We start from the raw sequence: 26,826 nt of genomic DNA, 5'->3' as shown, positions 1-26,826 counted from the left end.
CACGTGTGCTCACTGGCTGCTTTCTTTGTGTACGTCAACGGCGCGACCTGGCAGCCATCTCCAGATGGAAAAACTGCTCTTCCCAGAAGGATGCTGTCAACAGGGACTGGCTCCTTTCTCGCTGCAGGTGTTCCCTCTGCCCCATGCCAAATGCAAGGTACCTGTCCATGACCTTAAATCAGGGTGTGCTGCTCTGTGTGTAGAGGAGGGAGGATGTAAAATGCAAATGTTGGTGTTGACAGCTTGAGCTTGGAGTAACACAGGAGTAGTTGTTACTTCTGTTTGTTTTGACTGTGGTTATAGCTGATGGTTTAGTTAACAGGAATATTGTTTCCATTTTATTCTGAAAAATGGGACTGGTACTTGGGTGGAGTTGCTGTGGTGTGTTTTTTTTAGTTACCTGTGACAGCAGCTTAGGGTGCCAGCTGTGGGCAGTCACTGCAGGTTCAGCAGAGAACCTCCTACTGCTGGTACAGGAGTCATTGCAAATGGCACTGCTTGGGAGACTAACCAAGCACAAGAGCTGCTAGTTCTGGCTTTCACGAGGTGTTTGGTGACACATTATCCCTGGTCTTGAGTGATGGTCCTTCTATGACTTGCCAAGGAAAGCCTGTCTGGAGGTGGAAGTTTGGAGTCCTGAGCAGGCTGGAGGCTTGTTGCAGCAGGTGGGAGGTTGTGTAAGGGCTGCTTGTGTGAGAAGTCAGGTCTGGCTGAGAAATGGGTAAATCCTCGAGTGTTTTCCCAGCTGGGCAAGGAGCTTGTGTGCTCAGAAGCCAAAGATGTTTCTGTCTGAGGCAGTGCTGAGGTGGTTTTACATAAGCCTGGAGCTAGGGGGGCTTTGTGGTGAGTGGGAAAACCAAAGGTGTTTTTGGGATCTGTAAGGAGAAACACCATCATATCTTAAATCCTGTGGCTCAAGCTGGTGCTGACAAGTGGGGTGTGAAGGATGGTGCAGTGACTTTGTTTTAGGTGGTGGCCCCAGGAGGTGCCACACATGCTTCAGCAGAGACCTCCCCTGGTCTGTGTGAGTTTTCATGTGCAGTACCTCATGCTCTGTGTACCCAGACCTGGGTGACACCAAACCAGGTGCTGCAGCTCTCCTGGAATTCAGAAGAGCTGGGGGAGGTGGCTGTGTGTGAACAGCTTGATGGGAGGCTGAAAGGACCAGAGCCTGAGAGGTGTATTTGTGCAAAGACCACAGGCGTGGTTGGTGCTGAGTGCCCTCTGTAGTGTTCACCTGGGGAAATACCACTCCCTGAAGGGTTATGGGCTGTGACCATGTGCTGACCTCATGCTCCATCCTTTAAGCCCCTAAGGTGGCACTGCTGGTGGCTCGGCCAGCCAGGGCTCAGGTGAGCAGCACCATGCCAAGAGTCCATGCCTGACAGCCCAGGCAGGGTGTGGTGGCTCTGGGGACAGAGCAGGGTCTGGCCTCACCTTTAGCCAAGCCCAGCCAGCCCTTCCCACCAGACACTGGCACTGGCAATCCAAGGGGCTGTGAGATGTGCAGCATCCAGTCTCTGACAGGTTCCTGCCACAGGTACCATCACCCTGCCGTGATGCCCTTGCAATTGCCTCTTCCAGTGCCAGTGTCCCTGGAGCTGGAGGCTCGACAGTGCTCTGAAGCCTTAGCCTAAGGCACAGGGCACTTGTCACTGGGGCTGAGGTGCCCATTCCTATGAGGAGGTCCAGATCAGAAAGGAGTAGGAGCAGCAATGTTGGGGCCTTGCCACGATCGCCCTGGCAGGTCTTTCCCAGCACCAGTGTCCCCGGAGCTCTGGGCTCTTTGGCTCCCTCACCCCTAACCCTAAGGGTAACCCTGCCTTAATCCTGATCTGAGGAGCAATTTATGAGCAGCTTTTTTATTGTGCTCTGATTCTAGAACTTTCTTCACAGACCCCAGTAGAGGTTTAGTGAGGATGGAAGCTGTCACCCTCTGGCCATCCTCCTTTTTTCTCCAGCCTTGCATGTTACCTTGCGATCTGCTCAGTTGACCTGGTTTCTCTGTGCTTGCTCAGTCCTGTTATGCAGACTGGGTTTTATTTGATTTGAACTGAGGCTCCTGCCTTGGGCAGGGATCTCTGCTTGTGCCTCTTGCAGGCTCTGGTTTGCCCTCGGAGGAGCTGTTTTGGAGAGATGCAGATCAATATCCCAGCCTGCTGCCAAGGACACACATCCAGAGCAGCATCCAAAGCCTGGATATGGACAGAACAATTCTGCGCAACCCAAGAGCTGTTATCAGTGCTGGAAAAGCTGGGCCTTGGGCTCTGAATGGGAAGCCAGGGCTGGGATGGATCCAAGGAGCATTGCTGCCTCTGCCAGTGGCTTGGCCTGGCTGCCATCCCTGGTGCTTGGGCTGCTGTTCTCTGCTGGACACAGAGGTGTGCTGTTCCGGACATCCTGATGTGCCTGGGCTTGCACAGAGGCAGGGAACACCTGTGCACACGGATGTCTGTCCCACTGCTGGAGTACATGTCCTGCTGCACTGGCACTCAGAATGTTCCAGCGTGTGGGAACCAGTATTTTGGGGAATGAGTTTTGGATGCAGCTTGGCTGGAGCTCCTCTGTGCTTCTAGTCTTCCATAGAAGCCATTCTGATGCATGAAAGGGGACAGCTGCTCCCTCTGTGTCCTGAATATCCTTGCATGCCAAACTGGGAGATGGTGCCCTTTTGAGAAGTTCAGATACCAACAGCCTGGCCTTCTCTTCTGTGCTTCTAGTCTTCCATAGAAGCCATTCTGATGCATGAAAGGGGACAGCTGCTCCCTCTGTGTCCTGAATATCCTTGCATGCCAAAGCTGGGAGATGGTGCCCTTTTGAGAAGTTCAAATAGCCTGGCCTTCTCGCATCCTGGAAAAAACATGGATCCAGCCAGGACTGCTGCTGGTGGCCCCTGGCTGCACTGGGTGCTGAGCACCCTGTGCCCTTCATCCTGCTGGTGCTCATCCATCCGCTGACACAGCTCAGGAGGCTCGAGGAGGTGCCTTGGCAGAGGTTGGTCCTTGTCCTGAGCCATGTTGTCCCCAGTCATCTCCTTGAAAAGAGCTTGTGCTGTGGCTGGGCTCTGTGCAGATGCCATCCCTGCAGGGAGACACTTCCTGCCTTCACCCTCACACAGAAGGTGGTTTCAGAAGAACTGTGGCCCAAGTGCATGTAGCAGGAGGGCAAACTCACCCATCCCTTCCGGAAACCACCTTCCCCCAAGTCATTCGACCTCTGGGAAAGCTCAGTGAGCTCCTGGTTGGCAGACTTCAGCCTGGAGTTGGAAGTTTGTCAGAAAAGGACAATTTAGGGGAAGAAGGCAGCTGTCACCCTCCATCCAGGTGGGTGCTGGTCACAGGGACCGAGGCTGCCAGCTGAGAGCAGCTCTGCCTCTCCCTCAGCACCTTTCCTGAGTCTCTAATGGGGCCAGGCTGAGCCAACAGTGGGAAATCCTGTGCCCAGGGAAGATCTGCAGCATGTCATGGGACACAGGAGCACTTCCTGGTCCAACATCTTCCCGGATGAGTTGGAGCGGTTGATGTGCTCAGTCCTGTTGCTCCAAGGAGGTCACCTGCCTCTCACCCTTGCTTTGGGACTGCAGTTTTGTGGCTTTGACAGAAGGCCTGGAAAGGCCCTTCCTTCAGCATCCTCCCATGGGCAGCAGCATCCATCCTCCAGAGAGCAGCCTGTAGTGGGACCAGCGCCCATCTCCATTAGCTCCCCTTGCAGATTCCCAGTGCAAGGTGATGGAGCTGGGCTGGCTGCCCAGTGCTGGGAAGGGGAGACTTGCCCTTACCCCACACCCCGACCATCTTCAGGCAGAAATAGGTCCCTTGAAGCACCTCAAGGAGATAGGGAGAGGTCACGGATCCTCAGCCGTGGAAGGCTGGAACCGTGGGGAGATGCTTCGTGCAGGCGGGTGTCCTGCTCAGCAGGGGAAGGTACACGGCAGGAGAAGGGTGCTGGCAGTGACGCCCTCTCCTCCCGGCGGGGCCGGTGGGCCGTGGGCACCGTCGCTTTCATTTCTCTTCTCCTGCTCAGGCGGTAAATCTCGCCTGACGGGGCAGGAAGAGGCACCGGGAGGGGGAGGAGGCACCGAGGCGGCGGCGCTGCCGGTTGGTAACCTCAGCGCTTCCTCCCGGCAGGGTGCCTTTCCCGCGGCGCCCGAGGATGCTGCCCTGACACCCGCATCCCCGGGCAGGTGGCCCCGCGGTCCCAAGCATGGCTGTGTCCCCCGGAGGGATCCCCACGGAGCTGCAAGGTAAGCATCGCCCGCCGCCGCGCTGCCGGGGCACCGCTGCCACATGGAAGCTGCCCGTACCGGGCCTGCTTGGCCCTCTCTGGGCTTGGCAGAGTCACTTTTGGGTCCCTCAGCTGCAACAGATGAGGTTCAGGGGGGTTCACAGCCCTGCAGTGTCTGGGGCTTCCTCTTGTCTACGAATTTGCCTGAGGATGGACCCTGGACCAGGAGCATCCCCAGATAACCTGGCTCCTCAAGGATGGGATTCTGTGCAGCTCAGATTTGTGGGTGCAGCTTGGTGGGCTCAGTCCCTTGGGCTTGGGCTCCTCTGGCCAGCTGGGGGTCCCCAGAAGCTCCCTAGGAAAGCACAGCATGGGGGGTGTGAAATACCACTGCTCACAGCCTCTCTTGGCTGATTGAAAAAGCAAAAGGCCACTGAGATCTCGGGGCCCTTCAGCCTCCTCAGCCCCACCGAGGCTTGTGGTGAGGTGGGAAGGAGCTGGGTCACCGCGTCCCCACAGCCTCAGGTCCAGGCTCTACCAGGGTGGGTCCCTGGGGCCCGTGGCTCAAACCACTGATGGCATTGTGACAGCCTGGTTTGCTCTGCACAGTGATGGACAGCTGTGGTTTTGGTCCCGTTTCTCCCATGAGGGGCATGAATCAGGAAGGCACAGAGCTGGTGCTCAGGGCAGGAGCGATGCTCTCACCGGCCCAGGGATGGTGGGAGTGACCAGTCTGTGACCTTGGGGAGGCTGGCACATGTGACCACCCTGGCTGCCCTGTGGAGAGGAAGGACTTGGTGACCAGCTGCTCCCTGGTGGTAAATTTGGAAAGGAAGAGAGATCAGGACCCTCTTATCTCTCAGTGCCAGCTCCCAGTGGGTGAGGCAGCACAGGCAGTGTGAACCAGCAACCCCAAAGCCTGTGCTTGGTTGAGGCTGTGGCAGAAGATGGGGAGGTGGGTGCATCACCTGAGCAGCAGAGGAGACCCACAGGTGGTGAGTGTGAGGCTTGTCTGACAGCAACCAGGGTCTGACTCAGGTGTGGAGGGAGAGGACATGATTCAGGTGGGGACAGTATCCTCAAGAGCAACAGGGCGCATGGGAGAGGACCAGGGACTTCAGCCACCTAATTTCATGTGGCCATTGGTCTTTTCAGAGGGCATCACCGCCTTCCTGGGGACAAAGAAGGTGCTCCTGGTGCTGAGCATCCAGCTGCAGGTGAAATCCAAGTATGATGACTTTATCTTGGTATGTGTAGAGTCTGGTCCGGTTCCTGCTTTCCTGGGTCCCCCAGGAAGGTGTTTTATGGTTGCAATGAGGGACAGGGTGGCTTCCATGTCACCATGGTCCCTTGTCACACCTTGCCTAGGTCCTGACACCCTGGCGAGCCTATGTGCTGCCTGTGATGCTGCCCGTGAGGGTAAGTGTGGGGACCCTGGTACAGCCCTGGGGTTTGGGGGGGCTTGGGGCACTGCAGGGAGTGACCCCTGAGTCACCTGGGCCACAGGGTCTGGGAAGCCCTCAAGAGCAGGATGAGGAGAGAGGTGGGGGAAGGGGAGAGGGTCTTGTTTGGGGGCTGGTAAAGGGTGAGGCCAAGGCCAAGCACTGCTTAAGGCATGGGAAAGTGTGGGAGCTGGGGGGAACCCTTGGGTTTCCTTTCTCCATCAGCACTGGGGCTGATCCTGCTTTTCTCACCCACAGGTTCACAGCAGCTTCAGCTTCCTGGAGGTGAGGGAGATGACAGTCCAAGAGCCCAGCGTGGTGAGTGGGACAAACTGGGACAAACCCAGCCTGGGAATTACCACTCTTTCTGCCCACTCCCCCATGGCAAACCCTGGTCCAGGGCCCACCACAGGATCTGGGGGTGTTCTGGTCCCCCGTGGCACATTGAGGGCCACCAGTGTTGACCTCATCAGGGGCATTGCCCTGCAGCTGGAGGTGCAGGGAGGCGCCCAGGGGTGCTGGGTGGGTGCCTGCACTTCTTCCCCTCTGGCATCCACGGACAGTGCCTGGCCATGGCACCTCCTGCTCAGCAGGGACAAGGTGACAAATGGCGGCAGGCTTACCAAGGTGAAGACAAATTTAGCAGGAGAGTGTTTTAAACCCCGTTAATCCTCTTAGAGAGGGGCGGGCACATAGGGCAGATGTGGCAGTGGAAACCATGGAAGAGAGAAATTGGATATCAAGGCTTGGATGTATTGGCCAAAACAGGGCTGTGGTCCTGGTTAACCTCCTGTCTGGTCCTTTCTGACATCCTCTCTGGATGTCTTTTTCTTGCTAAAGCATCAGCAGCAGCCACGGCCTCAGCCTCCACACGGGGTTTCTGCTGCTCTGCAGGCTGCGTGGCTGAGCTCCAGGAGAGAGCTGAAGGAGCTGGGCACAGACAGAGGGGTGCAGGGAGCTGATGCCTCAGGGTGGAGGGGGGCAAGACATTTGACTGGGACGTGGAAAGCCCAGGGATTGTTAAAGTGCAGGCGGTCCCACGCTCTCCTGCCTCCACAGCCCCGGGCACTGGCGGAAGCGCCGTCCTGCACGATGCCAGCAGATAATTGTCATCCTGCTCCCACGCCTCAATCAGCGTGTAATTAAATCAGGGAGCATGTTGCCATGGGATTTTTTTTTTTTTTTCTGGTAGGAACCATAAGCTGAAAAAGCCCTAAACCTCGATTAAATAAATTCAGGGATGAAACCTCCATGCTCCAGCTGCAGCTGCTGCAGGCAGAGACAAGGCTGTTCTCACCTCGCTGCATCGGGCTGCCTCTGCATCAGCTTAAGCTGAATTTTCAGGAGGTTTATGCCTTATTCTGGCACACCAATGTACTTTATCCTAAATTCCTGGTGCTCACGGCATTCTCTGTGCTTATGGCTGGGTTGGCAGTGAGGAGCTGATGGCTGTCACCGTTGTGTCTGGGGGCTTGGGGACGCTGTGTGCTGCCAGCTCACTCAGGAATCTCTCATCTTTTGGACCCTGCAGGTTGTCATAGAAACAGATGCAGCGTCTTATGCCTTCCGGTTCATGTCCTTGGATGATTTGGAGCAAGTTGTTATCCATGTCACCATGTCACTTAAGAAGGTCTTTCCAGACTCATCCCTTGGGTAAGGGTCTTTTGCTCCTGAGGGGTGGTTGTGCAGGAACCAGAGCAACCCCTTTGCCCAGAAAAGCCCCAGACTGCAGAATCCTGGAAGGGTTTGGGTTGGAAGGAACCTTAAAGATCATCTAGTTCCAACCCACCTGCCATGAACTGGGACACCTGTAGCTAGAAAATCCCAAATATAGGATGGATCTGCAACATTGCTTTTAGCAGGAGAAAAACACATGGATGGAGGCCAGACCCTATTCCCTGACTGAATATTTCTGGCCACCCTACACACAAGGGTTGTAGCTTGGCATAGAGTGGTGGGGATGCTCTTCTCCTGGCCCACCCTGACACAGCCCTCTGCTCCCTCCCCAGGACACTGCTCAAGAACTGCCCCCCCAGCCTGTATGAGAGGATCCAGCAGATCACAGACTCTCTGGAGGAAATGCTGCAGAGCAACCCTGGGCCCTGTGGTAAGTCCTGCCATACCCCCCCTCAGGCAGGACCAGGAGGGTTGGAGCACTGAGGACCATTCCAGCCCTGCATCCATCAGCAGCAGCTCTGCTGACAGCCCTCACCTCTGCTGGCAGGGCACCTGTGATGGCTTTGGTCAGATGGAGCCCTGCTGCTGGGGTCTCTGTCCACCAGCCCGCCCCATCCCAAGAGGCAGGAGCAGGTTTGAGGGGGTGTAGCTCCCCAGGAAGAAGCAGGACAGCAGGCAATATTGCTCAGAATCTACCTGCAAGGACCTGTAGCTATGCATGCTTCTACCCACCTCATACGGCACCACTGCAGAGCCAGGAGCTTTTCCTGCAGTCTGGAGCAGGATCCCTCCATTTTCCCCACAGCAAAGTGCCTTGCCTGGTATCCACATGGACCAAGCAAAGCAAGCCACAGCCCCTTTGGGGGCTGACAGTAGATCTCTCCCCTGTGAGGAGGGAAGGGGGAGCATCACTTCTGAGTCCCTGTCATCCCTCTCCTGTTTCCCACTCTCCCCAAAGTTCTCCTCCGTGTCCCCTTGGGAAGGTCAGCCCCCAAACTGCCTTCTCCTTGCAGGGGGGTTTTCAGAGACCTACGCTGCCCTGTGTGATTACAACGGCTTTGCCTTCCGCGAGGAGATCCAGTGGGTAAGCTGGCCCAGCCCCTGGATGCAGCGGTGGCAGTGTGTCACCTGGTGACAGGATGCTTGTGCCTGCCCCTCGGAGCTGCTGGGGCTGGGAGCTGCAGCTTTGCCTGGCTTGAGTGCCCCCTGCTCCCCGGTGGGCTGGAACCAAAGTGCAGGTGGGAGCGGCATGCCTTGGACCAGGTTGTTTCCCAGACTGTCACCTAAAGAGAGGCCCTGGAAATGTGGGACCTTGCTGGGTGTCCTAATAGAGGAGAATCCTGCTGGGACCCACCCAGCAGGACTCCCTGTCCCCCGATGTGGGACCTTGCTGGGTGTCCTAATAGAGGAGAATCCTGCTGGAACCCAGCCATAGCAGGACTCCCTGTTCCCCATTCCTCTGGACACTGATCCCAGCTCACCTCTCCCCACACCCTCTCTCCCACCAGCCTGGGCTGTGTTGCCCTCTGACCATTCCCTGCAGAAGTTGTCCAAGACTCACCAGTCAGTCCCACCAAGCTGGGACATGTCCCCTGGCAGCCAGAGCATTAGGGAAGGTTTTAGGCTTTGGGATTAGGCAAGGCACTCCCCAGAAGGGGCTCCCCAAGGGCTCAGCTCCCTCCAGCAGCACCAGGGACCTGAGCCCTCCCCAGGACCCGGTGCTGAGCCTGATCCATGTGTGCATCCTTCTGGGAAGGACGTGGACAACATTTACCACAGCCAGGACTGCCGGGAATTCAACCTGCTGGACTTCAGCCACCTGGAGAGCCGGTGAGTCCCCAAGCCATGCTGCCTGCACTGTCCCAGCACTCATCCTCATTCTCCCTGCCCCTGTTGGGGGCCCAGCGTGCTCTCCTGCCCGTGTTAGAAGCTTTTGTAGGTTACACGCTCCAGGGATGCCACATCTGCAGCCTGACACTCCCCCTCACCAACGCTCTGAGCCCCGTCCCACGGGGCAGCAGCTGCGAGTCCAGGCAGCCTCTCTGTTCATTTTTAACTCTCAGATCATCCTGGGAGCTGTTTATAGGGCTGAAACCCCCATGGCACCGTGGCTTCTTGCAGCTCGTGGCTGTCAGGTGTTTCCCTATGCAAAGCAGCTGGTGCAGCTTGCCACCCTGAAACTTGCACTGCTCCCTACCAGCCCCCCCAGATATGTTATAACCTCATTATCACCTGGTTATAGCCTGATAGTGGGGCTGTGTGCTCCAGCTGAGTTCTCCCTGTGGGGCTCAGCCACGTCTCCATCCCAAGAAAGACAGAGCAAGGGCTCAGCTCTCAGGGGAGGCAGCTGCCAGGCTGAGCCACAGCGAGTCAAAGTTCTGGTCTGAGTGTTTTGGGGAACAGAGGATCTGTGTTCAGCTGGTGAAAAAGGAGACGGTTTTAGAGATTTCTTTGGATGAGGAAGTAAAAAAGAAACTTGTTTCCACTCACCTAAAACCTGTGGTGCTGCTCACATGAGAGCTCAGATTTAAAAAGAATTTAAAACCCCGGGGTTTAGGTAGAAACATGCAAATATTTTGATTCATTTGATTCTCCCCAAGGGAATAATCTGGGGAAGATGATCTGTACCTGTGGGTTGCTTTAAACCCACAATCCTCAGTCCTGTTCTGTTGTGTTGGGACACACTGAGGTTGGGTGTCTTGGAGCATCCCAGGGTTGGGTCAGTTGGAGCACCTCCAGTTTGGATGGAATGGCTGTGTCCTGGCATCCTGGGTGGCTTGGGGCCCCCTGGGGCTGGATGTCTTGGGACATGCCCCAGTTGGGTGTTTTGGGTCACCTGTTTGGGATTATCTTTGGCTCATCCTGGCCCTTGGCTCCTTCCTTCCTGTCACCCTGCAGGGATGTGGCTCTGAGTGTTGCTGCCTTGTCCTTCAACCTGTGGTTCACCAAGCTCTCCTGCAAGGATTTCAGGCTGGTGAGTGCCAGGGCTGTGGCTGTGGGTGCACTGGATGTGGCCAGGCTCCCAGAAAGGCTTTCTTCTTCCCTGCCAGAATCAGGAGATTTCAGAGCAGCTGCTCTACATGCTCAGCAAGTCAGTGGCACTGGAGGAGCTGGTGCTGGAGAACAGTGGGCTGAAAGCGTAAGTGAAGGGGTTGCAAGGCAAGGATGAGCAGGACCTTGGCAGCTTCTTCCTTCAGTGCAGGGGGCAGGGAGGTCCATGCATGGAGCCTTGTGCCAGGGTCCATCTCCTCCACACTGAGAAGCTCACTGGAAGCAGAGACTCCCATAGCCTGGAAGTGAATACCCCCACCCCTGGAGATGCTCTGCTTCCTTCTGGCTGCTCAGATGAGCCCGGTCTGCCACACAGGCAGGAGCTGGTGGCATGTCCCTGTAAGACTACAGGGCTGGTGGCTGTCTTTCCTGGAGGTGTCCAAACATTGCTCAGATAGGTGACCTTCTCTCCACAGTGACTTTGTGCAGAGGATGGCCCAGGCGCTCAGCAGCCATCCCAACTCTGTCCTGCACACCATCAACCTCTCTGGCAACCAGCTGGAAGACAGAGGTACTCAGATTCTGGGCTGGGATGAGTTTACACCCACAAAAACTGATGTTCAACTCCAGATCCCACCAGGAGCTGAGTCCTGTCCTGGAGGCTGCAGCTCAGGGTGGGCTGGCACAGCCATTCAGAGCTCTCTGCTCTCATCAGGGGTCTCTGCCTTCAGCCGACACGTGGAGAAGAGTTCCAAGGGTCTGCAGAGCCTCAGCCTGGCCAGGACAATGCTCACAGCCAAAGGTAGAGCCCAGATGCCCTTGCCCCACTCCAGGAAACAGTGATGGAGGGGCTGCAGGGACACCCTGGAAAGGGGCACCTTCATGGATGCAATGTCCTGCTGTCCTGGCTGGAGGGAAGTTCCCTTGCTCTGCTGCCAGGCTCTCCCCAGTGCAGGGAGCCTGTAGCCCTGCATCTCTCACTCTCTCTGAGCAGGGATGAGCATGTTATGCAAGGCCCTCACAGATAACAAAGCCACTGGATTCTCCCTCCGGCACCTGGACCTCTCTGGAAACCCCGGCACCCTGGCTGGGGACGACATCAGTGTGAGTGCCATGCTGTGATGGGGAGGGTGACACCACTCAGACTGTCCCCAGTCTGGTTTGGATGGCTTTGGTCTCCTCTGGTCTGTGCCCTGCCCTGTAGCACCCCAGGGATGGGGGGGTCATGGCTGCAGCACCCCCTGCCTGCCTGGGAGCAGCTGGGGACAGCCTGGGGACATCCCCCTGCATCTCCTTGTGGGAGTGTGGCAGATGCCATCTGCAGCAGTGATGTATCCCATGAGAGAGTGGGTTCCTTTGTGCAGGATTCACCCCTGCTCAGCAGGAGGGAAGAGTCAGGCTGGAACTGGGACTCCAGGGCTGCAGGGTGGGGGGTGGGATTCAGGGGCAAAGCTGCTGAGCCCCCTCTGCTCACAGAACCTGCAGAGCCTCCTCCAGCATTGCCACTCACTCTCCCACCTTAGCCTGGCTGGCACAGACTGTCCTTTGGATGCTGTGAGTACCATGGCAGTGAGCCCTGCCCTCAGTCCCCTCCATCCCTGGGCTGTGTGAGGGGCTGAGTCCCCCTGGGTCCTCCTCCACATGGCTCACATCCCCACCCTGGCAGCTCTTTGGAGCCCTGCTCCACGGATCCCACACCAGCCTCGTCCACCTGGATCTCTCCAAAAACGTGTACTCCCACAAGTAAGCCTGGGATGCTGTGAGGGGGGTGGGGTACCCAGGGGTGTGGGGTACCCAGGGGGGTGGCTGGTGCTGGGTTGCAGTTGTTGCCATGTTGTGCCCATCCTTTTCAGGAGGGTGAAATCCATCTCCCCTGCCATCAAGGAGTTTTTCAGCCAGGCCTGCTCCCTCAGCCATGTCTCCCTGGCAGGTACCAGGCTGCCAGCCGACGTTGTAAGGTGCGATTGGGCTGCGGGAATGGATTTGGGGTGAGCACAGCCTGGGGACACCTTGGCCAGGGCTGGTGGGGAGGATGGAGGGAAGGGGCTGTGAGAGGCAGAGCTTGGGGAAGGATGCCTCCTCCAGCACCCCCCTCCCACTGCCTGCACTGCTGGGGGTGCCCGTGGTGGGTGCTGGTGCCCCCATTTCTTACACTGATGGGGCTTTGGTGACTTCTCCAGGGCGTTGCTGCAGGGGCTGGCAGACAACAGTCACATCAGTGACCTGCACCTGGATCTCAGCAGCTGTGAGGTGAGGGCCCAGCAGCCACGGGCAGCACCCCTCCAGCCAGGGGGTCCCAGTGGGGCAGCGTGGGATGCTCTGTGCCCTGCCTGAGCTCCCCACAGAAGGATCTCGTTTGCAGGGCTCGCTGCCTTCCCTTGTACTGATGTCTTGCTGTTTCTTCCAAGCTGAGATCAGCGGGGGCCCAAGTCATCCAGGATCTCATCCCTGATGCCAGCTCCATCAGTCACCTGGACTTGTCTGACAATGGTAGGTCGCTTTTTCCCAGCTTGGGAAAAGATCTCCTACATCTCCTGGACTTTCGTGTCCAGTCACCCAGCACAGGGAGTGAGGTGATTTCTTTATGCCCTCCTACCTCAAGACTTGCCAAAATTTCTCATTTTGCATCTTTCATGATACAGTCCTCTTCAGTTCACTGAATCTGAAGTGGTCTCATGTTGCTGGTTCAGAGTTTGAAGCACTGAAAGGGTTTCCCTGGGCAGAAACTCTTCCCACCTCTCTGCAGGTGTTTGTAGCCCCTGCTGCCAGCCTTGTCCTGCTGTGCCCTCCAAAGCCATGGGCAAGTGATCCTAATCATCACAAACATCACCTCTGCCAGTTGTTAATTTCACCAAAACTTTCAAACAGCCTTGCTAAGTTCTCACAGCAGACCATGCAATTCCTCAGTAGCCAAATGGCTCTGGGAAAGCTGATGTGGTTTGGAGTCCTTCAGGACACCAATGCTCCAGAAGCTCATGCTCTCACCCAAAATTTTTGGCCAACCTTTGCCAAAATATACTCATATTTCTGGCTTTCCCAGTAGAGCACCTCTGTGCAGGAGGAGCAGTCCGTAGGTGGGTGTTGGTGCCTTGTGCCCTTGGCTGGTTGAGCTGCAGGGTGAGCAGATCCCTGCCCATATCCCTGCTGGATTTCCCTGGGGATGGTGCAGCCACGAGGATGGGAGTGCAGGCAGCTGCCTGAAAGCTGAAATCCCCCCATGGTGTCCAGGGTGGTGGGTGGGTGATGAGGGGCACATCCCTGAGGGATGGCAGAGAGCAAGTGCCATCTCCAGCCCCCTCCGTGCCCTGTGGCTCAGCACAGCCTTGGCACCCCCATTCCAGGAGTGCCCACAGGGGCTGCTCCTTCCCAGAGGTCATTTCCCAGGGACCTCAGCTCTGCACAGGTCTTCAGTCTCCTCAGGGAAGCCAGGAAGGGAGGAAGTTGCCCAGGAACATCCCTGGGCACCTCCAGCAGGGACCTCAGCTCTGCACACGTCTTCAGTCTCCTCAGGGAAGCCAGGAAGGGAAGAAGTTGCCCAGGAACATCCCACTGTGGCAGCTTGGTGGCTCTGCAGGTCTCCTGTGAGGAACCACCTTGGTGCCACCTCCATGGGTTTGCTGCATCCCCTTGGGTGTCTCCATCTCCTGCAGGCTTTGACCCCGACATGGTGACACTGGTGCTCTCCATTGGCAGAAGCAAATCCATTAGGCACGTCTCCCTGGGGAAGAACTTCAACATCAAATCCAAGTGAGTGCAAGGCAGCAGCACCCAGGCTTGGAGCCATGCTGGAATGGTGCAGCCACCTTGAGCCTCTCTCCCCATCAAAATCCCGTGGGCTGGTAGGAATTGCCTGCCGGTCCAGGGAGGGTCAGCACTGCCAGCAGCTGGTGCAGTGTCAGAGATGGGTCACAGCCCAGGCAAGAGTGGGAGGGAAGTCAGAGCTCTGCCTCTGTGGCGCCAGGGCGTGCACAAGTAACCCCCTCACAGCGCCCACCTCTCTTGCGGGAAGGTCTGTTGGATGTCCTGCACCGCATTGTCCAGCTCACCCAGGAGGAGGATTGTGTAAGTCCAGCTTGTCCTCAGCCACCAGAACCATCCCATCCATGCTCCTGGTCACCCTCAGCCACCACTGTGCAGTCTCCATGCAGGGCTGCCACCCAGATCCCTTCCTGCACAGGCTGGGAGCAATCCTCCCTCTCTCCCACTGCCGTTCAAGTCCTTCTGCTTTTGTTTTTCCTCAGTCTGAAGCAGAAGCTCAGACAGAGAAGTGGGAAATCTGAGAAAATGGGAGCCTGTATCTGGCTAAAGTCATGGAGGAGATACTTGTAACCTGCATTCAGCACAGCTTTCCCAAAAAAGCCTCTCTTTTCTCCTCACTGCCTGCTGGGCATCTGAGCCAAATCCAGCCTGTCTAAGCAGTCACTGCCCTTCTGTTCTCAGGGTTCGGTATCCCTTGTTCTCTCCAAAACCAGCACCAGCCCAGAGGCTGCTGCACAGGGGTGGAGGCTGTGTCTGAAGGGTGACGAGCACCTTGACATGTCCTGGTCCCCTCCTTGTCCCTTTTCCAGCCTCTCCAGTCACTGTCTGTGGCTGAATCACGCCTCAAACTGGGAACCAACGTCCTGCTGAGTGCCCTGGGCAGCAACACCAGCCTGGTGTCCCTGGACATCAGTGGCAACGCCATGGGGGACATGGGGGCCAAGATGCTCGCCAAGGCCCTGCAGATCAACACCAAGCTCAGGTAGCAGCAGCTCTGTCACACCCTGTGGGTGACCCTCTGCTGGGTGGCCCTGGTGTGATGGTTGTGATGCTGATGCCATCAGAGGAGTTTTGTCACAGCTCCTGATGGCCATGGATGAGGTCCTGGACCACTCCTGGTACAAGGTCAGATGCTATGACTGCATTTTGCACCCATGGCAGTCATCTGGCAGTGCTGGCAGGGACATGTGAAGGACAAGAGAGCAGCTCCATCCCTGCCCTGGTGCTTGCCACCTCTTTTCCAGGCTCCTGCCCAGCCCAGCATGCTGCAGACACTTTTGTGGTCACTGCCCTCGCCTCATGCCCTGCCATCAATTCCTCAAACACCATTTTTGACCACATTGTGTACACAAAGCCAAAGCAGGGGTGTCTGCAGAGGAGAGGGAATGGGCTGTTCCTCTGGGGATGTCTGTCCCTGCCTGCAGGATGGTGCCTGAATGTGTCCTCCCAGCCCTTCACTCCCTCCAGGCACCCACCTAACTTTTATAGCTCTTTGCAAAGTCCAAGTTTAGGTTTTGGATACTGAAAATTGCAATTTTAACCCCACTTTTACGCTCTCTGATGCCTGGGGTCAGCCTTGGGCTGACTCTTACTAGCACCCACCTCAGGGTGGTGTGGGTGTGGGCAGGGCTCACCCAGGTCCTTCTTTTTGCAGGACTGTGGTTTGGGACAGGAACAACACAACGGCCCATGGGCTTCTAGAGGTGGCTCAAGCTTTGGAGAGGTAAGGAAGGAGCCTCTTGGTCCTCCTGGCTTGTTGCTGCCATGCAAAAGAGCCTCTGTCAGCAGCATGTCACTGTCCCCAGGGCCTTTTTTCCCCTGGCCATCACACAGTTTCATACATGTCCCAAGGGAGCTGGTCCACAGCTCTGGCCTTGCAGCCAGAAAAGCAACCTGACACCCATTTAGTGATGACACCCCCATTACCAGCCTCAGGGACTCCTCTGGGCTCTGCATCCCAACCAGCACAGCCTCATGTCACCCGAGGAGCCCCCAGTGAGCACGGGGTGATCTGCTGCTGCTGCTGCTGGTGATGTGCTGGTCCTCTCCTCCCTGCCTGTGACACACATGGGTAGAGTTTGTTCACCTGCTGAGCACGGGGTGATCTGCTGCTGCTGGTGATGTGCTGGTCCTCTCCTTCCTGCCCGTGACACATGGGTAAAGTTTGTTCACCTACTGGGCACACCCACCTCCCTGTCTGGTGTTTGGCTGTGCGGATCTCCAGAGATCTGAAGAAAGAGGGGTGCATGGAGAGCCTGGGCACGTGGTCACTGCCACCCCACCAGGGTCTGCTGGGGGCCAGAGTTTGGCCATCCCTATCTCCAGGGCTGGACCCCAGCACAACATCCAGGCTGCTGGGTGGCTCTGAGCCTGTGTCATGTCCATGGGGACACAAGCAGGGGGCTGAGCCCTGGGTGCAGCAGCTGCTGACCCCCCTCTGCCTGGCAGGAACTTCACGCTCAAGTCGATGCCGCTGCCGATGAGCGACGTGGCGCAGGCCTACCGCAGCAGCCCCGAGAGGACGGAGGAGGCCGTGCACAAGGTGGGGGAAGTGGGCTGGAACACGGGGCCAGGTGCCACCATCACTGCTCACGGCCTCTTGCCTTTGCAGCTCCAGTCCTGCCTGACGAGGAACCAGCTGCGGCAAACGCTGCCGGCACAGACCTTGCGGCTGCAGCAGGGCATCCTCACCACCTCCTCTGAGCAGGTTTGATGGACAAAGCACTGCGTGGGGCTGCTCCTCCCCTGCCCCAAACCACCCTGGCTTGCTCATGAGAGCTCTTGCAAGCAGCAAAACACCCTTTTAACCTTTCCTGAGTGGAAGGCAGAGCAGATTCAGGGATGGAGCAGGTTGCTTGTAGAAGTTGCGGATGCCAAATCTCTGGAAGTGTTCAAGCCCAGGTTGGGCTTGGAGCAACCTGGTCTAGTGGAAGGTGTCCCTGACCATGGCAGGGGGGCTGGAATAGGAGGACCTTTAAGATCCCTTCCAGCTGAAACCATGTCATGGTTCTGTGGTGAGGGTGGGGGCGGATGGAAAGCAGATCTCCTGGAATCCTGCTGGTTGCATCCATGCATTTCATGAATATGCACTGCTGAGATAACTTGCTGCTATGCTAACCTATGGAGTGTGTTCCTGCCCCCTGTGCACTCCTGCCAGCACATCCCTGCCGTGTCCATCCCTGGTTATTAGGAAGGGATGCTCTTAGAGGCTGTAACCTGCCTCTGAGCACACTCTTCTCTGGGACAGCCAAGGAGGGGAACTGGCAGTGCTGCCCCAGCGCTGGCACATAACACAGCCTCTCTGTGCTCCAGATGGTGAATGAGATCTGCCTGAGTGTGCAGAAGCACGTGGACATCCTGAGCACCTGCACGGGCAGGGAGGTGGAGACGGACATCCTGTGTGCCGAGGAGGCCATCAGGAATGCCAACCTCTGCGTCAGCGTGAGTCCACAGCGTGGGAAACCCCCTCAGCTCACCCAGCATCCATCTGGGATCGAAGCAGGGCATTGATTAGTTAATGGCATCATTAACCAGCAGTCAGGGAATTCCAGAACGTCAATGCACAGCATGGAGCACTTGCAAACATCAAAGAACAGCTGAGAATTTCTGAATTCCCTTCTGGAACAAAGATCAAAATGTTCTTAGTCCCCTTGTCCCAGAGACACACGGCTGTGTGCACACCCCCCACAGGGTTACAACCCCTCTTCCTCTGGCACCCCATGCTCACACATCCCTCCTTGGGAGAGATGGGTGCTCCAACCCTGCAACCCACAGATGCCCACACTGGTGAGAAACCTCCCTGGATCCTGAGGGTCCCTCCCTGGGGCATCTTCATCCCACCCCAGCAATGAGAGTGCTCCATCAGCCCCTGACAAAATCTGTCATGTTGACTTGACAGCTCTGGCTCTGTCAGACCTTGTTTGATCCTCCCGGTCTTGGTTTTCTCTCCCCACTGCACCTTTTCCTCCTCCTCCTCTGCTTCTCTTCAAACCACCTCCTTTCCCCTTTCCCCCACCTCTCTGGCACCCCCCTGGTTACTTAATCTGGCAGAGACAGGATTTAAGACAGTACTGATGTGGGAAAGGTGTGAAGGGTTGGTTAAGGACCTCCCTGATGCAGGAAGCAGTGTAGTGGGGTGCAAGAGGAGAAGGAGAGTCAGTGAGTGGCAGGGGAGGGGATGCAGGGACTGTGAGGGACAAGGATGCCCAAACCTGGCCCAGCAAAGCCAAAAGATCACTGGGTCTCCCCAGCTGATGCGGGTGATGCTCTTCCATGGGAGAGCCATGGGTGCAGGCTGTGCATGGAAATATGGGGAGAGAAGATGAGGTGACATGGGATGATCCACACTGTCTCCCTTCCCATGTCAGATCCTGCCCCTCTTGTATGAGGCGGGAAACACCCCCTACCAGAATGGCAAGCTGCAGCACAAGCTGGAGTGTCTCACGGAGGAAGCATCACAGACCTGCAGCCGGGAAATCCAGGTGGGCACCCATGGGCAGCACGGGATGTTCATCTGCCTTGGCCCATGGATAAGGGAGTTCTACTGAAAACCATGTGAATCCTGATAGAAAAGAAAGTGAAACCTTCTTTTCCTGCCCAAACTGCAGGCAATCATGCAGGCGGTGCTGGACACGGCCCACAGCCTGTGCCCAGCTGTGGTGCAGAAGAGCGGGGCCAGGGATCAGCTGGTCAATGCCATGTCGGAGAGGATCTGCCTCCAGGACCACCTCAGCCTCAGCGCTGTCCTGGACCAGATGGTCACTGATGTCTTCAGCAAGCTGAAGTGGGTGATGTGCTGTTCTTCCTTCTTGCTCAGGCACTGGCACTGAGCCCTGGGGCCAGAGGAGCTTGCTGGGGGCTCTCTAGCAACTTCTCCTCTCCCCACATTGTGGTAGAGGTGTGCTGGGTTCTGCTGCTGAGTTTTCCAGCTGTAGCTTTGCTTTCTGCTTGGATCCACTTTGGATGAGTCCCTAGGGTGCTGGGGAAACCCGTGGGGTGATGATGTTCTTGCAGACACATCCCCTTGGGTGGCCCTGACCATCAACAATGGGATGCATTCTGCATTCTCCATCCCAGCCAGTGCTGATTCCCATTCCCGCTCTGGCAGCACAGGCCAGCAAGCTGCAGCACATGGGCATGTCCTGGGAGCCCCTCTGTGTGCCACAGCCAAGCATCCATCTCTTCAGCAAAGCCCTCCCTGGGGAGATGGCCCCATGGCTTGCAGGGCTGGTGGGTGCTGGCCCTGAGCACGCTTTTTCTGCTCCCAGTGAAATCAAGCTGTCCGTCACAGCCGCTGTAGCCGACTGCATCGTGGATGCCGTGCTGGGAGACCTGACCATAGCCCAGTGCAAACTGGTGAGTGCTGGGGGCTGCCAGCACCTGCAGGATGGGGATGTGGGGCTGGGATGCAGGATGGGGGTCTGGATACCCCAGCATTGTCCAGATACCTGGACACCAATGCCAGGACCATGAATTTTCAGTCTGGGAAGCAGGACAATTCCCACCCAGGCTGGTTTTCCTCCCAGGTAATCCTCTCCCAGTGTGGTCACAGCAATATTAGCACCCTGAGCAAAGTCCCAGCGCTGCTGCCGGGTGACGCGGGGCACTGCTGCAGCAGGGCAGCTGCGCTGGGCTGGACACCGGCTAATCAGGCCTAAATCCGCTCACAAATCCCAGCCGTGGGTAGGGAGCAGAGCGGCGCAGAGCACACAGGGCAGCCGAGCACGCTCCAGCCCCTGGGATAATTTAAGCGCTTCCTAATGGTTTTAGGCAGAGAGCCTCTCCAAGCAGGGGCTCGACCTCCTGGTGCTGCTGCCGGAGTCGGCTGAGGACGATGCCACCGCGCTGGCGAGGAGCAGGAATCCTCCGGACCTCGCTGCAGAGGAGGTAGGGTCCGGACCCGCCGCCGCCGCGTGATGCCCGCGGTACAGCCGCCCTTTATCCGCCTTACCGGATGATGCCGGGCTTAACCACAGCCTCTCCGGGTGCACGCACCCCCCGGCTGCCCCCAGGGTAGTGCTAAGGCAATTAGTGCTGGGAAATGGGACCATCAGCCCTCCAGGCCGTGCTGCTGGCACCGGAACGTGTCCTTGTGGCAGCCTGGCTGCTCGTACCTTGTCCTGCTGTTGCTGCTTTGGGACCTGGGTCCAGTGTAGTGCATGGCTCTGGATGGGGAAGTGTCCAATCCAGCACTTTGGATGGTTTTGGAGCTGGGATAAGATGAAGGGGTGCAGCCTCGGAGCCTAGGGGTGATGGGGGATTGCACCCATCACTGGGCAAAGCCTGGCTGGCTCTGGCTGCCATGGGATGTGTCTTGGCACAGCCAGCCTGTCCATGCCAGAGCTGCCACCATCCCTCTCTCCCTGCAGTACAAGATGGCCCTGCGGAGGAGAAACAAGCACTTCAGGAGCATTCGGCCCACACCAACTGTGAGAAGTAAGGTCACCGTGGAGCTGTCCCCCTGCTGTGGCTCAGTGGCACCGTGCTGCCTCCACAGGGCATGGCAGGGGCGGGGGGCTCGCAGCAGCAATGGGGGAGCCTCATGGTCCGAGCCCCCCGTGGTCATGGGCTGAGGGCAGCAGGGTCTGGGCCCTTCAGAGAACCTTTCCCAGTGCTGTGGTGGGGGTCTGTGGGGGAAGTTGACCTTGACCTTGCTCTTGTGCTGGTTTTGGGCCTCAGCTGGCTCAGTGCCCTTGGGCAGTGGAGTAAATGCCCTGAAATCCCTCCCCACAGAGCCAGCCAGGGGGAGGCAGTTTGTCCGTGATTGTGGGTGCCATGGGATCTCCCACGGCCACGCTGGACATAGACACACTCACTCACCCAACAGCCTTGGGGAGAAGACATTGCCCATGGGTTTCCCTTGCTGCTGGTGTTGTCCCCACAGGCCTGGGAGGGGAGTGAATCTCAGGGGGGCACAGACCAGGAGCAGCTGATGGGTCACTCTGCTTTGGCTGAAGCAGAGCTCATGCAGACTCCATCACTCAGCACCCCTGTGTCCCCAGGGGGTCCCTGAGCCCCGCAGCACCCTGCCACCCATCCAGAGGGTACGTGGAGGGGGTGAGGAGCTGCCTGCAGAGCAAAACGGCAATGTTTGTGAGCGCTGCTCGCTGCTGGCACAGTTTGTGCCGTTCCACTGCTGCACGTCTCAGGGCTGGCTGCGGGGCTCGGCTCTGCCCCTGCCTGAGCATCCCCGCACAATCCCCCCACAGCACCATCCCCTGCACGCAAACCTCCGGCGGCGGAGGCAGGATCCATCCCAGGCTGCGCCGCAAAGCCGCCACGCACGCTCCCGGCGGGCACGGCCACGGGCAGGGCCACGGGCACGGGCACGCTCCCGCCCCGCGGCGGAGCCACGGCCCCGCTCGCTGACCCTCCGCGCGTGGGCGAGGGTGACGGCGCCGGTGATGATGATGGTGATGATGATGATGGGGAGGCCTGGCGAGGGCGGGTGCCAACAGGGACCCTGTCGCCTCTCGTAGGTGTCTCGGAGCTGGAGCCGGCAGCGGGTCGAGACGCCAGCGGGCTCCGAGCTCACCGGGCGCCGCCGTCACTCAGCCCCGCCGCGCCGCCGGCACGCCCTGCCTCCACAAAGGATGCTGAGCCTGCGAGCGGCTCGCTCCCCGCCACGCAGCCTGCCACCGCCACCGGATTCCTTATGGACCTGCCGACCGCCGGCGAGAAGCTGGAGCATTGCACCAAAGCCAGGCCCCGGCCCAACCGCCGGCACAAGCAGCCGCCCAGCAAGCCGAATGTAAGGGTGGGGGCACGGCTGGCAAGGGAGGTGGGGTGTATTCGGGGTGTTTTTCCCATTTTTTTTCCCGCTTGGGTGAATTATTGCGGTCAGTATTTGTTGCAAGGCAGGAAAATAAGATGCGCAAAGACGCGGTGGGTTTATTATTCTGCATTTCAGCTGCTGCCGGAGCCTCCTCCTCCTCGGGGGGCAGCCTGAAAGGATGGGCAAGGGGGCTGGGGGGGGGCGAGGGGAATCATCCGTCCTCTTTCCTGCTCCCCACTGGGAGATGCTGAGTGGTGGGAGCCAGGAGAGGAATGAAAAACCCTGCAGAGTTTGGGTGCAGAGGGCCAGCGATGTGTTCGGCAATGGCTCCAGCTGCCTCCCTCCTGAGCTCCATTTGCTCCCCCTTATCCAAAATCCATCATCCCTGAAGCACTGGTGGCCACCACGGCTCCCGGTGATGCTGGTGGGGCTCTGCCTGCCGTGATGAGGTGGGTTGTGCTCCCCCCATCCAACAGGAGACTGGATGGGGATCCTGCCTTTGCACCCCTCTTCCCAAAGGAAAAGTAACTTTTGGGTGCAGTCAGTGGCGAGTACAGCTCCATCACTGTCCCTGGGGTTGGATCCTGCTGGCATCACCTCATCCCCATGCCACCGTGATGCAGCTGGATCCTTGCACTTGCTGGAAAGCCCTGACTTGCACGGCTGTGGTGATGCTTGCCCTTGGATCATGGTGGGATCAGGGCTGGCACGGGAGGGGAGGCAGGAGCTGTGTCCCACGGGCAGGGTGGGCTCTGGAGGTTGGCAGTGCCAGGGGGTCATCACCCTACAGTGGGACAGGCGTGCCTGGCACCCAGGGTGGGCCAAGGCTTGAGCAAGGACAGGCTTTGATGGATGTGATATGACAGGGAGAGCAGATCTCAGATGGCTGGAACGGCTCCCGAGCGGCATCAATCCAGCCGTAATGAAAAGTCATTATGGATTGAAATGCCACCGATGGGGAAGCGCCTCCCTCTCATCGATAGGATGCCACTGATGCAGTGGCACATGCCAGGGAGAGGAAGGTGCCATGGAGGAAGGCTTGGCCATGGCGTGGACCACCTTGTTATGGGGATGGAGCAGGTGGCTCTCAGGCAGGCTGTGGTGGCACTCCAAGGTTGGACTAGAAACATCTGAAGGATGCAGATGTGGGTCCTTGCAGGTCACCTGCTCCATCACCCACCAGCAGCAGAGGGGTCCCTTTCTTGGAGCTCAGATGGAGGAGGCATCCCTGCCAAAGGCTTCTCCCACAGTATGAGTGCCATACCTCAGCCACCGTGCTGGGCAAGGGGTTGGAAGGAGCATGGGGCTGCCTGGAGCTCCCAGTGCTCAAGGCAGGGAGCAGGATTAGAGGTGGGATGCAGCTGATAACATCGTGGTTTGGTTTAATGCTGGGTATGAGACGGAGTGTGCCAGCACCCATCCTGCAGGGGCACCCACTTGCTCATGCCCAGGGGTGGGTGACAGACACACCTTCATGCCCGGGGGCACCTTTGCCCTGTGCTGGGCTGACAGCAGCTGTCCCTCACAGGTGCAGCCCGTGGCCTGTGAGAACAGCGAGGACAGGAGCATCACCCGCGTGGACGAGGGGCTGGAGGACTTCTTTGCCAAGAGGCTCATCACAGAAACACTGCCGTAAGCCCGGGGTGCTCAGGGCCCCTCACCTGCCCAGCACACACCCGTGGCCAGGTTTCAGCAGACTCACTGCAAATGCTGCTGGTCCCAGTGCAAAGGGGATGCTGGGGAAGGCAACACACTCAGGGATATTGCCAAGGGCAAGGCTGGGGCAGGAGGATGGGATGGCAGCCATGGTGTGCTGGATGTGGCCATGGAGTCTGTTCCACAGCGGGGAGGCAATGAGGCAGCACCCAGGGGATGGGAATGGGTGCCCTTGCCAGGACACTGCCATCTCAGGTGGGGTGTCCAGGGTCTGGATCCATCCCTTCAGCGTGGGCAGGGTGAAAAAACTAATCCCTTACCTTTTGGCAGCCTGGAGCTCACCTTTTCCAATACTTCATCTCTCCCCAGCCCCACAACTCCGGAGACCTGCCTGGGATCAGCCCCTCTGGCTCCCTCTGGTTCCCGCACCCTCAAGAAGAAAATTGGGAATTTTTTTGCCTTCAAGAAACCCAAATCCAGCCGGGGCTCGAGGTGTGAGAAGGAGCCCGAGGGTGGTCCCACTGCCCCTAGGAGCAGGCGCTTGATGCTCAGTGACATTTTACGAGCCCCCAGCAAGGCAGGCGAGTCAGGGAAGCCGCTGAGTAAATCAGAGGAGGGGGGGCTCTCTGCCGAGCCCCAAGCAGAGCCTGAGCACTGCCAGACTCCTGACTCTGCCCGGAGGATCCGGCCCAAGTACTCGCGGGAGGGCAAATCCCAGTCACTCATCTTGCTGTCCGGGGAGGATGAAGATGCGCTGGGGGTCAGGCATGACAAGGTAAGCAGTGTCACAGTCATCAAGCCACCACCACTGTTCAGCTCACCTGGTGGGTGCTGCTCCCATCCATGGATGCTGGTGGGGTTACCAGGGGATGTGGGGACACTGGAGTAATGGCTGGGGATATCCCCACTGGGTCGTGTCCATGTCACCATCTCCTGGCAGCATGGCTGGGGTTGGGAATGTGGGTGCCCCGCAGGCAGGAGTGTGGGTGCCACAGGTGCTGTGGTGGGTCCATGTTCCTGGCAGGGTTGTGTTTCTCCTGCAGAAGAGGCACCTGGAGAAGAGCGAGGGGGAGTTGTCCAGCTCCTTCGAGCAGCGCATGCAGGTCATGCTCCACCGCATCGGCGTCACCAAGGGCCCGGCTGCTGAGAGCAAGAAGCAGCAGGTGGGGACTGGTTCCATTTTTGGGGTGAACCCTGCCCCTCCAAGGGTGATAGGAGATGGTGGTCCACAGGGTGGGGACATCTCCCCACTGGGATGGCAGCACCCAGCTCTGCTGCTGCTGCCCATAGCCTCTGCCCTGTCACCTGACCCTCTGCAAGGGGTGAATTCCTATACACTGCATGGTGTCTGTCAGTCTGTCCCTCCTTTCCTGGCATGCACCCATTCCCTGCAGCCACATCAGAGCCTGGCAGCAGCACTCTGCCCTCTGCACCCATTGTCTCTGTGGGCACTGCCTCCCTGACATCCCCCTTACCAGTTTTTTTCCCCCCTGCAGAGCAAAGACAGCGAGATCAAGAAAGCCGGCTCAGATGGTGAGGGGCTGCTCCCTCCCCACCCTGACCCCCACCCAGCTGGGCACCCATGGGTGGCCATGGGCAGGCCCCCTTGGACTCCCAGCTGTGGGTCCCACTACATCTTTCCCTTGTTGGGTGCTGGTGGCACTGGGCAGACCCCAGCTCACTGATGCTGGCCGGTGGCTTGTGCTTGCAGGGGACATCGTAGACAGCTCTGCAGACTCGCCCCCATCCCTGAAGGCCCGCACACACTCTGTGTCCACAGGTGGGTCAGCAGTGCATGCTGGGGGGTCACACCAGCCCCTGGGGCAGAGGGCTTTATCCCCTCTCCTAGCACCAAGCATGGGGTCTGGAGCCAACGGGGACTGGTGGGCACAAGCACGTGGGCAGAATTCCACCCTCGGGAGGGTGCCCTACCCCATGGGTGCCCATCCCTGGCGTTGGCAGATGGACACCAGCCCACTGCCCAGTCCCTGGGCTGACCGCAGGCTGGTTCCCAGCACCAAGAACCATCCCTGGGGCTGTCGCTTCTGGACGCCCACAGCTGCATCCTGCCTGCCCCACAGACGCACCCTTCCGCAGCCCAGCCGCCAGGACGGAGCCCAGCGCCGAGCCCCGGCCAGCCTGGAAAGCCCTGGGAAGGCAGCTGCCCGCTGAGCCACCGGCCACCAGCTCCGACCAGCCCCGGCGCTCCTTCACCCTGGCAGAGCCCAGCGGGCTGCCGGAGCCCGGGGGCCGGGAGGGCTGGAGCAGCAGCCTGCCACGGCTGGGCAGGAACGTGCCGGTGGCACTGCCACGGAGGGTCAGCCATGGTGGGGAGGTGGGTGCTGGCACCCCGCCCACGCCACCCAGTACTGAAGGTAGGGATGCACGAGGTGCCCATGGGTGATTCATTCCACTGCTGGCCTGTTCTTGGAGCCCTTGGGATGAAGGGCAGCAGGAAGCCAAGCATGCAGTGGGTGCTGGGTGCTGCTGGGGCCTGCCAAGTGGGGTGCTGTGGGCTGTCCTCCAATGGCACCTCCCCATTGCTTACACAGACAACCGGCTGATGGCACGGCTGGCAGCGCCACGGGGGACCGGCCGCCGAGCATTGTCCGTCCATGAGGAGCAGCTCAGGGAGCCCGAGTGCCCGGCAGAGCTGGGAGGTATGTTGGGTGTGAAGTCAGACCCAAAGCCCTCCTTGCACTTAACACCAACAGAGGTTGGTGGTGGTGTTCCACTTGTGTGCTGGTGCTGCCTCTCCCAGCTGTGGGTGATAGACAATGGCACAGCCACACTGGGAAGGTCCCAAGGGGAATCCAACACTGGGATTAGTTCCAGCAGAAGCCAGGCCACTGTGCCCCACCCTAACATGGGGCTGGGTTGTGTTTTCCCCAGTGGGCACCGTTCCCCTGCGCCTGCGGCGTTCGCCTGTGCTCAGGCACAGGACCAAGCACGAGTCCCTCTCAGAGATGGAGGGTGAGCCTGGACCAACCTCGGATGCTGAAGGTGAGATGTTCCCCTCCTTGCTGTAGCAGGTGTTGGGGTACCAAGGGTCCCCCCATGCTTACACCAGCACCTGTGACCTCTGTAGGTGCCACGCTGCAGGACTGGCCCCGTGCCGGGCTGGAGGAGCCGCAGGCTGGCACAGGCACTGAGGGTGAGCAGCCGCAAGCCCTGGCACAAACTGTTGGGAATGCACAAGACTCAGCTGCCGTAGACCAAAGACGCCCAGTGCCAGGCCGGGAGGAGCCGGCCCTGGGACAGTGAAGCCCCCGCATGTCACCAGGCTGTTCCCAATAAAACCCT

The 26,826-nt window shown here is 58.5% G+C and overlaps 1 protein-coding gene across 1 annotated transcript; it reads left to right on the top strand.

Annotated features, from left to right (window-relative positions):
- The first annotated feature begins 4,203 nt into the window (after nt 1–4,203).
- CARMIL2 (capping protein regulator and myosin 1 linker 2) lies at nt 4,204–26,787 on the top strand. Its single transcript, XM_041400493.1, has 41 exons — nt 4,204–4,243; nt 5,380–5,471; nt 5,593–5,643; nt 5,925–5,984; nt 7,198–7,319; nt 7,676–7,773; nt 8,357–8,427; nt 9,100–9,173; nt 10,242–10,317; nt 10,394–10,482; nt 10,811–10,905; nt 11,050–11,136; nt 11,329–11,438; nt 11,811–11,888; nt 12,001–12,077; nt 12,188–12,292; nt 12,515–12,584; nt 12,743–12,824; nt 13,985–14,081; nt 14,197–14,201; nt 14,344–14,396; nt 14,903–15,075; nt 15,748–15,816; nt 16,542–16,635; nt 16,705–16,800; nt 17,406–17,534; nt 18,461–18,574; nt 18,701–18,876; nt 19,361–19,448; nt 19,863–19,979; nt 20,462–20,528; nt 21,572–21,843; nt 23,396–23,499; nt 23,893–24,298; nt 24,567–24,686; nt 25,020–25,056; nt 25,235–25,303; nt 25,605–25,898; nt 26,076–26,183; nt 26,416–26,526; nt 26,612–26,787. Exons 1-41 carry the CDS (start codon nt 4,204–4,206, stop codon nt 26,785–26,787), a joined length of 4,452 nt encoding a protein of 1,483 aa, XP_041256427.1.
- Nucleotides 26,788–26,826: the final 39 nt, after the last annotated feature.

This window comes from Onychostruthus taczanowskii, unplaced genomic scaffold (genome assembly GCF_017590055.1).
Source record: "Onychostruthus taczanowskii isolate IOZ18803 unplaced genomic scaffold, ASM1759005v1 scaffold18, whole genome shotgun sequence".
Classification (NCBI taxonomy): domain Eukaryota; kingdom Metazoa; phylum Chordata; class Aves; order Passeriformes; family Passeridae; genus Onychostruthus; species Onychostruthus taczanowskii.
The sequence above is the reverse complement of the archived record's forward strand: the minus strand, read 5'-3'. Positions and strand labels throughout refer to the sequence as shown.

Coding starts and splice junctions, on each gene's coding strand:
- CARMIL2 (XM_041400493.1), top strand. CDS start 4,204: ATGGCTGTGTCCCCCGGAGGGATCCCCACGGAGCTGCAAG. Junction 5,644..5,924: donor CTGTGATGCTGCCCGTGAGG/GTAAGTGTGGGG, acceptor TCTCACCCACAG/GTTCACAGCAGCTTCAGCTT. Junction 5,985..7,197: donor CAGTCCAAGAGCCCAGCGTG/GTGAGTGGGACA, acceptor TGGACCCTGCAG/GTTGTCATAGAAACAGATGC.